Here is a 9,793-nt window from a genome sequence, read left to right as displayed (position 1 = left end):
GTGCTGTATCCAAGCATGTTAACAGAAAGTTGAGTGGTAGGAAAAAGATGCACAACCAACCAAGAGAACCGCAGCCTTGAGAGGTTTGTCAAGCAAAACTGATTCAAGAATGTGGATGAACTTCACAAGGAATGGACTGAGGCTGGGGTCAAGGCATCAAGGGCCACCACACACCGCCGTGTCACGGAATTTGGCTACAGTTGTCGTATTCCTCTTGTCAAGCCACTCCTGAACCACAGACAATGGCAGAGGCGTCTTAGCTGGGCTAAGGAGAAGAAGAACTGCACTGTTGCCCAGTGGTCCAAAGTCCTCTTGTTAGATAAGAGCAAGTTTTGTATTTCATTTGGAAACCAAGGTCCTAGAGTCTGGAGGAAGGGTGGAAAAGCTCATAGCCCAAGTTGCTTGAAGTCCAGTTTTGTATTTCATTTGGAAACCAAGGTCCTAGAGTCTGGAGGAAGGGTAGAGAAGCTCATAGCCCAAGTAGTTTGGAGTCCAGTGTTTAGTTTCCACAGTCTGTGATGATTTGGGGTGCAATGTCATCTGCTTGGTGTTGGTCCACTGTGTTTTTTGAAAACCAAAGTCACTGCACCCGTTTACCAAGACATTTTAGAGCACTTCATGCTTCCTTCTGCTGAGCAGCTTTTTGGAGATGCTGATTTCATTTTCCAGCAGGATTTGGTGACTGCCCACACTGCCAAAAGCACCAAAAGTTGGTTCAATGACCATGGTGTTGGTGTGCTTGACTGGCCGGCAAACTCACCAGACTTGAACCCCATAGAGCAGTGGTCCCCAACCCCCGGGCCGCGGACCAGTACCGGTCCGTGGATCAATTGGTACCGGGCCGCACAAGAAATCATTAATTATTTCCGTTTTATTTATTATCTGAGTCTGAACGATCTTTTATTTTGAAAAATAAAAGCAGATGAGCTGATGGCCACTGTCAAAGAAACCTGGGGTTCCATACCACCTCAGCAGTGCCACAGACTAATCACCTCCACGCCGAAATGAGGCAGTAATTAAAGCAAAAGAAGCCCCTACCAAGTATTGAGTACATATACAGTAAATGAACATACTTTCCAGAAGGCCAGCAATTCACAATTTTTTTTTTTATGAGGTATTCTAATTTATTGAGATAGTGAATTGGTGGGTTTTTGTTAAATGTGGGCCAAAATCATAACAATTAAAAGACCCAATGCCATAAACTACTTCAGTCTGTGTGTACTGAATTTATATAATACACGAGTTTCACTATTTGAGTTGAATTACTGAAATAAATGGACTTTTCCACGATATTCTAATTTATTGAGATGCACCTGTATGCCGCATGATTTGTGAATATAAAAAGATTTAAAATTAATTTTTTACTGGGATCAGTCATCCCCCCTTTTCTGAGAACTGCCACCTTAACATGGTGGAGGGGTCTGTGTGCCTCAGTGATCGTGGGAGCTGCGATGACAGGGCCAATAGCCCCTGGCTGGATATCCGAAGGCAATCTGGCCACAGAGGAGGGGCCAGACAAAGAGCGATTCCAAAACCCCAATGAATCGAATTTTTCAGAGTTGTGTTACCTCACCTGGAAACCAGGGTCCTTTCCTGGAGCCAGACCTGGAAGGGGAGTTCCCTGGCAAGGATCTGGTGGCCAGGCCTTGACCCATGAGATCTTGTTGGGCAAAACTCAAAACGTTGCTAGTACCTGCCACCCTGTGGACCCAGTACCTGCAGAGATATAAACTGGGATCTGTTGGTAGGCAAGGTCAAAGTAGTGACCAACCGAAAGATTGAGATTACAAATATAAGTGGCCAAAATTAGTTTTCTCTACAGGGTGAATGGAGTCAGCCTTAGAGATAGGGTGTGGAGTTCAGACATCTGAAAGGAACTTGGAGCACAGCTGCTGCTCATTTGTGTTGAAAGGAGTCAGTTGAGGTGGTTTGGGCATCTGATTAGGAGGCCTCCTGTTTGCCTTCCATTATAGGTTTTCAATACACTCCAACTGGTAGAAGGCCATGGGGTAGACCCAGAATACACTGGAGAGGTTATATATCTTGGACTTGGAAAGCATCGCTGGGTGGCCCTGCTGAATCTGATGCCCCGTGACCCAACTTTGGATAAGTGGAAGAAAATGGATGGATGGAGGGATGGAATTCCCCATCCACATACAGTACATACATATAACCCCAAGATTCAGCGTAAAACAATGTTTGTTTGATACAAGATGTCCACTAGCTGAAAAGTTCAAATAACAAACAGCCTCTGGTGGGGAGGTTCTGCTTCTTCTATTTGGGGGCGACTGTGATTCAGTGGGTAGAGCAGTCGTCTCCCAACAGGAGGTTTGAATCTCGGTGCCTGCAGTCCACGTGTTGAAGTGTCCTTGGGCAAGACACTGAACCCCCAAGTTGCCCCCGATGGTTAGAGCCATCAGTTGAGTTGATGCCCCAGATGGCTGCCTCGGTTCTGTACCGGAAACAAATTCCTTGTGTGTAACATACTTGGCCAAATAAAGGTGATTATTATTGTTCAACAATTGAGGCAACACAGACATCCATCTGGGGGAAAGCAGGATGTGTGGTGTCAAGAATCTCCTGGCTTTCTCAAGAGTGCATATGGTGGCCAGAGACCTAGTTTGTAAAATCTGCTCAGGCAGGTTAATAAACTGGGCACTTGTCTGTGTGGATAACATACAGCCATGGTCCAAGGAAACATCCTCGTGAGCTAACTGAACAAGTGTATAACAGCAATAAAACAAAAATTACCTCAGTGCCCATAGGTAGGTTTAGTGTCCCCCTATAGTTCTGAGTTTGTTAAGCTGTCTGGCCAGCTGATTCATTGGCCAGGTGAATCCAGGACCCGTTTCAGTGGAAGAAGCAGGTAGACATAATAGCAGGATTAGCACATGTAATGATAATGGGAAAGAAGCAGGCAAGGGAGCAAGGATGTCCAAGCAAGTTTTGGTTTACTGGGGACTATCAGGGTCAACAATGTCTTGGTTGTCTTAGTGAGCAGCCTAGGGTTACACATCTGTTACCACATATTTGTATGATTAAAAGTGTATGTCTTGGCTGCCTGAGAACAGTTTTTGACAAAATTTCAAGGACTGTCCTAATGTGCTGTTGTTTGCTCCTTCAGAATCTCCTGTCATCTGCCAGAGGAAACTCAAATCTACTCTGAAGGAGAAGTTCCAGTGTGTGTTTGAGGGAATTGCTAAAGCAGGAAACCCAACCCTTCTGAATCAGATCTACACAGAGCTCTACATCACAGAGGGAGGGGCTGGAGAGGTCAATGATGAACATGAGGTCAGACAGATTGAAACAACATCCAGGAAACCAGACAGACTAGAAACAACCATCAGACATGAAGACATCTTTAAACCCCCACCTGAAAGAGATGGACCAATCAGAAGAGTGATGACAAAGGGAGTGGCTGGCATTGGGAAAACAGTATTAACCCAGAAGTTCACCCTGGACTGGGCTGAAGGCAAAGCCAACCACGACATCCACTTCACATTTCCATTCACTTTCAGAGAGCTGAATGTGCTGAGAGAGAAAAAGTTCAGCCTGGTGGAACTGGTTCATCATTTCTTTACTGAAACCAGAGGAATCTGCAGCTTTGAAAATTTCCAGGTCGTCTTCATCTTTGACGGTCTGGACGAGTGTCGGCTTCCTCTGGACTTCTACGGCACCGAGGTCCTGACTGATGTCACAGAGTCTGCCTCAGTGGGTGTGCTGCTGACAAACCTCATCAGGGGGAACTTGCTTCCCTCTGCTCGCCTCTGGATAACCACAAGACCTGCAGCAGCCAATCAGATCCCTCCTGAGTGTGTGGACATGGCGACAGAGGTCAGAGGATTCACTGACCCACAAAAGGAGGTGTACTTCAGGAAGAGGTTCAAGGATGTCTGGCGGGCCAGCCAGATCATCTCCCATATCAAGAGCTCCCGAAGCCTCCACATCATGTGCCACATCCCAGTTTTCTGCTGGATCACTGCTACAGTTCTGGAGGCTGTGTTGGAAACAGAGGGGGAAGAAGAGCTGCCCAAGACCCTGACTGAGATGTACATCCACTTCCTGGTGGTTCAGCTAAAGCTGAGCAATGCCAAGTATCATGGAACGTCTGAGACAGATTCACACTGGAGTCCAGAGAACATGAAGATGATTAAGTCTCTGGGAAAACTGGCTTTTGAGCAGCTGCAGAAAGGCAACCTGATCTTCTACGAGTCAGACCTGACAGAGTGTGGCATTGATATCACAGCAGCCTCCGTGTACTCAGGAGTGTTCACACAGATCTTTAAAGAGGAGAGAGGACTGTACCAGGACCGGGTGTTCTGCTTCATTCATCTGAGTGTTCAGGAGTTTCTGGCTGCTCTTCATGCTCATCTGACCTTCACCTCCTCTAGAGTCAATCTGCTGGCAGAAGAACAAACAACCTCCCAGCAGTCTGGAACAAGAGAAGGCAAATCTGCAGAGACACTCTTCTACCAGACAGCTGTAGACAAGGCTTTAGAGAGTCCCAATGGACACCTGGACTTGTTCCTTCGCTTCCTCCTGGGCCTTTCAATGCAGACTAATCAGACTATTCTACGAGGCCTGCTGACACAGACAGAAAGTGGCTCACAGACCAAACAGGAAACAGCTGAGTACATTAAAACAAAGGTCAGTGAGGATCTGTCTCTAGAGAGAAGCATCAACCTGTTCCACTGTCTGAATGAACTGAATGACCGTTCTCTAGTGGCGGAGATCCAGCAGTTCCTGAAATCAGGAAGTCTCTCCACAGATAAACTGTCTCCTGCCCAGTGGTCGACTCTGGTCTTCATCTTACTGTCATCATCAGACAAAGAGCTGGATGTGTTTGACCTGAAGAAATACTCTGCTTCAGAGGAGGCTCTTCTGAGGCTGCTGCCTGTGGTCAAAGCTTCCAACAAAGCTCTGTATGTGTGTAAATAATTAATTGTATTAATCTTTTCATAAACACACTGCTGTCATTCAACAGGAGAAAAAAGCTAATTATTTCTTCACTGTATCTCCAGACTCAGCGGTTGTAACCTGTCAGAGAGGAGCTGTGAAGCTCTGTCCTCGGTTCTCAGCTCCCAGTCCTCTAGTCTGACAGAGCTGGACCTGAGTAACAATGACTTGCAGGATTCAGGAGTCAAACTGCTGTCTGCTGGACTGGCGAGTCCAGACTGTAACCTGGGAATGCTCAGGTTGGGATTCTTCAAATTGTTCAACTAATGACCATTAGAACCTTTTACTATTATTAGTACTCGAGTAGACACATCAGTACTTTAAGTACTTTCACACCTGCATTTCATTTGCAGCACTCCCAGTCAGTGGACCAGTTTGCAAACTTGGGCCGTTTCCCTGGTTCGGTTTCCTTTCACAAACAGAAAAATCCAAACAAACCAAAATACTACAAATCACGTGGCAACATTCCCTTTGCTCACTGGTTAAATAAATCTAGGGCGGGAATGGGAACATAAACACAGGAAGAAGACCTGTGTTCTCTTCCAGTGAATAGTCCTATGAAATGAATTTGCTCTGCAACATGAAGATATAGCATAATCAGCATTAGCTTAAACTATACCAATGAAACACTGAATATAATTTGAGAAAATGTATTAAAAATAGAGTACTGTTTCATACTTTGCAAAGAAGACATGCAGCCCACAGTCAACTGAGTAGAAAAAAAGGGAGCAAATATCGAGCTCAAATTTGCATTGCACTCCTTGTGGTTGGTCCAGATCGAGGTCAGATCACATTCACATCACAAAGGAACTGTTCCAGAGTTCATTTGGAAATGTACTGAAACCATCTCTGGCAAAGGGTCTCTGTATAGTTGTTTTGGTCTGCACCTGAATGCGATTGCTTTGCGCAAACGATCCGCACCAATGGGGAAAACGAACCAGGGTTTGATTTAATTGGACTGAACAAGGCAGGGCTGAAAGCACCCTAAGACTTTCAGCCATGTATGTTGTCTTGTGTGTGTTCAGTCTTTCAGGTTGTCTGGTCACAGAGGAAGGCTGTGCTTCTCTGGCCTCAGCTCTGAGCTCCAACCCCTCCCATCTAAGAGAGCTGGACCTGAGCTACAATATTCCAGGAGACTCAGGATTGAAGCTGCTGTTTGATGGACTGGAGTGTCCACACTGGAGACTGGACACTCTCAGGTACGCCGGGGCCTGCTGTAGCCACAGACAGTGTCTGATAGCGGAGCAAGAGCAGGAAGAGTTTTCTCTGTCTTTTTGCTTCATGGTGGATATGAGTGTTAAAGTGGAAAGCATGGGATGAAATATAAGGTTTAAGTACATCAGACAGGTATGAAGGAGCATGACCATATAATGTCAATCAAACTTTATTGCCAAGTATTATTAACACAATACACAAGCAATTTGACTCTAGCTCAATGGCTCCGGATGTGCACAAATAAACAGAATCAGAAGCAGATAATGTATAATACAAGATTAAAAATGAGCTATTTAATAAGTAAAATAAATACTGTAATGTCTGCTGCATCTTGTTATACATATAAACATGGTTTAAGTGTTCGTCAGTGTGATGGCCTGGGGGAAGAAACTGTCCTTGTGTCTGGTTATCTTGGCGTACAGTGACCTGTAACGCCGTCCAGAGGGGAGGAGCTCAAACAGTTTGTGTCCAGGGTGTGTGGGGTTTGCAGAAATCTTCTCTGCCCTCCTTTTGACCCGTGAGGTGTACAGGTCCTCCATGGAGGGCAGCCTGGCACCAGTGACTCTTTCTGCCGTCCTGACTGTCCGCTGGAGCCTGTTCCTGTCCTGTTTGGTTGCTGAGCCAAATCAGACAGTGATGGAGGAGCAGAAAACAGACTTGATGATTCCTCTGTAGAACTGTATCAGCAGCTCCTGGGGCAAATTGAACTTCCTGAGCTGGCGCAGGAAGTTCATCCTCTGCTGTGCCTTCTTGGTGACAGTGCAAATGTTTGATGATCACTTTAGGTCCTGGGAGATAGTGGAGTCCTTCAAATTCCTAGGCTCCACTGATACAGTGCTGCTGAGTACGGTGACGGGGGTAGGGTGGGGGTAACTCTTCCTCAAGTCCACCGTCATCTCCACTGTTTTGAGCGTGTTCAGCTCCAGGTTGCTGCAACCACACCACAGGACCAGCTGTTCAGCCTCCCATCTGCAGGCCAACTCGTCACTGTCTTCGATGATGACTGTTCTGTTATCTGTAAACTTTAGGAGTTTAACAGAGGGTCCCCAGAGGTGCATCGTTGGTATAGAGAGAGAACAGCAGTGGGGAGAGCACACATCCCTGGGGGGCACCTGTGCTGGTAGTTTGGGTGCTGGATGTGGTTTTTTCCCAGCTGCTTCCTATCTGTCAGAAAGCTGGTGATCCACTGACGTGTGAGCAGGCACAGTGAGCTTGGTTAGTTTGGAGGTGAGGATGTCTGGGATGATGGTGTTCAATGCGGAACTGAAGTCCAGAAATAGGATCCGTGCATAGGTCCCTGGGGAGTCGAGGTGTTGCAGGATGTAATGCAGTGCCATATTGACTGCATCATCCACTGACCTATATGACTGGTAGGAAAACTGCAGGGGGTCCAGCTGAGGGTCTGTGATGTCCTTCGGGTGGGCCAACACTGGTCTCTCAGTTTTATCCCAGCATCTCAGTTTTATCTAAACTGAGGAGCAGGAAATTTTGCGGCATCCAGCTTTTCACAGTAGATGAGCAAGCCTATAATTTTATTATTTGAGAAGGATCATCTGCTTTTATAAGCACATACAATTGTGCATCATCAGCATACAAGTGGAAATATATTCCATGACTGTGTCTACTTTGGCCAAGAGGTGAGCTATAAAGAGAGAGCAGAGGGCCAAGAACAGAGCCATGAGGTATTCCATGTTTACATCAAAAATACTGTAGCAATATTATTAAAAGAAACATGCTGTGTTCTTTCAGTTTAGCCTGACTTTGTCCATGTTAGAGCCAAGCCAGAGAGCATCAGCCTAAGAGTATGCAATAGGCACTTTTGCACCCAACAGTTCTAGGGACTACCCCATTGCAGAGCTCCCCAAAGAACAAGATTCTTTCATGGGCTTTTTTTCTGCCTCCATTCATAGTGATAGTAGCAATGGTGAAGTAACATAACACTAAGATGGCCAATTGTTTGCAATTAGCCAACAAGCTCACAATGTTAAAGGCATTATATTACCATTAGATATTTTCTTTATACTGTATGTTGCTAATATTAATTATTTAAGGAGCCACTAACCCTCTGCAGAGGCTTCCATTGGTGGACTGCAGCTGCCCATGCCATGGTGATGTCTACTGATCTCTAATGTTTACATGGCTAACAGTTTCTAAAAATGGCAGTTAGCAGTGCAGAAGTCAGTGTACACGACATGTATGCAACTCATGGTTCCTATTGTGCTTGGAGAATACCTACCCTGGAGTAGGAACTAAAAAAGTCCCTTCAAAACAATGTTCTAAAACTCTTATTGTTCCCAGTTCCTGCAGGGCAGACATACAAAAAGGTCCTCCAGTTTGAAAGCACCTAATGGTTTATTGCATTACTCAGACTGGATCAAGGTGTGATTTCCTAAGTAAAGGTTTAACCACAACAGTTGGTTAAACAATTAAAGTTACAAGTTAACAATATCCTGCTTTGTCATTCCCATAATTGGCCAAAAATCTTTGAAAATGTTTAGCAGGTAGAGGTTGGAGGAGGCAGGTGTTAGAATCTAACACCAGCTTAGTCAATCGTTTAAGAGTTTGAGACTCGAGGGTGTTTCACCAAAGGTTGGACTACTCTTAAATTAATAAGTGTGTAATGCCCGAAGTGCTACTCTGACCCCCCTCCTCCTTTCAGGGTGGAGCCTGCTGGAGACCAGTGGTTGACACCAGGTCTGAGGAAGTGTAAGTGTGTTTTTAATGTGATTCATGAAAACAAAGCAGCTCACATTCATCCATCTTCAAACTGTCACATGACTCATTCAATAGTTCTGAAAACTGCATTGTTTTACTGTTGACTAACATTGCATACAGTGACATGTGATATACATCAGTACTCTGGAAACACTGGTATACTTGCCTCTTAAAGGGATAACAGTGTACTGGTTGTAGTTTTTCTGGTGGTTTTTATTGCTTTTATTGTTGTTTTTTATTGTTCAGAATTTGGACCTTGAGTCTGCAATAAAGTTTCTATCTATCTAACTAATTAGCAGATGACGGATCATTAACTGCAGATGTGTTGTGTCTTGTTCTCTCCATCAGACTCCTGTCAACCCACAATCGACACTAACACAGTGTACAACAAGCTCAAACTGTCTGATGACATCAGGAATGTGACCTATGTGGAGGGTGAGGTTCAGCCATATCCTGATCATCCAGACAGGTTCGACCACTGGCCTCAGCTGCTGTGTACAACTGGTCTGACTGGTCGCTGCTACTGGGAGGTCGAGTGGAGCGGAAGGGTTGATATATCAGTGAGTTACAATAAAATCAGAAGGAAAGGAAACGGTCAAGACTGTGTGGTTGGAAGGAACGATTTGTCCTGGACCCTGGACTGCTCCAGTGTTGGTTATTACAATGTCTATCACAATGGCAAAGCAACATCTGTCCCCTTCTCCTCGTCCTTGAGCTCTAACAGAGTAGCAGTGTATGTGGACTGTCCTGCTGGCATCCTGTCCTACTACAGAGTCTGCTCTGACAACACACTAATCCACCTCCACACCTTCAACACCACATTCACTGAACCTCTGTATCCTGGGTTCGCAGTCTGGACCCGGCCTGGTTCATCAGTGTCTCTGTGTTAAGTGTAGCAAAGCCTCCT

At 45.4% G+C, this 9,793-nt stretch overlaps 2 protein-coding genes across 4 annotated transcripts in view; one reads left to right on the top strand and one right to left on the bottom strand.

Annotated features, from left to right (window-relative positions):
• LOC109955646 (protein NLRC3-like) overlaps positions 1-9,787 on the top strand; it is a 14,168-nt gene extending 4,381 nt beyond the window's left edge. For both annotated transcript variants that reach the window (XM_020592019.1, XM_020592018.1), the window contains exons 6-10: positions 3,125-4,922; positions 5,022-5,195; positions 5,982-6,155; positions 8,831-8,877; positions 9,235-9,787. In XM_020592019.1, the coding sequence (XP_020447675.1) occupies positions 3,125-4,922; positions 5,022-5,195; positions 5,982-6,155; positions 8,831-8,877; positions 9,235-9,776 (2,735 nt within the window). In that variant the 3' untranslated portion in view covers positions 9,777-9,787. The remainder of the gene's footprint in view (positions 1-3,124; positions 4,923-5,021; positions 5,196-5,981; positions 6,156-8,830; positions 8,878-9,234) is intronic.
• Positions 1-9,793, bottom strand: part of cdk15 (cyclin-dependent kinase 15) — a 42,342-nt gene that overhangs the window by 29,537 nt on the left and 3,012 nt on the right. The window lies entirely within an intron of this gene.

This window comes from Monopterus albus, unplaced genomic scaffold (assembly GCF_001952655.1).
Source record: "Monopterus albus unplaced genomic scaffold, M_albus_1.0 scaffold16.1, whole genome shotgun sequence".
Taxonomy (NCBI): domain Eukaryota; kingdom Metazoa; phylum Chordata; class Actinopteri; order Synbranchiformes; family Synbranchidae; genus Monopterus; species Monopterus albus.
Note: the sequence above shows the minus strand (reverse complement) of the source record. Positions and strands in the feature narration are given on the sequence as shown.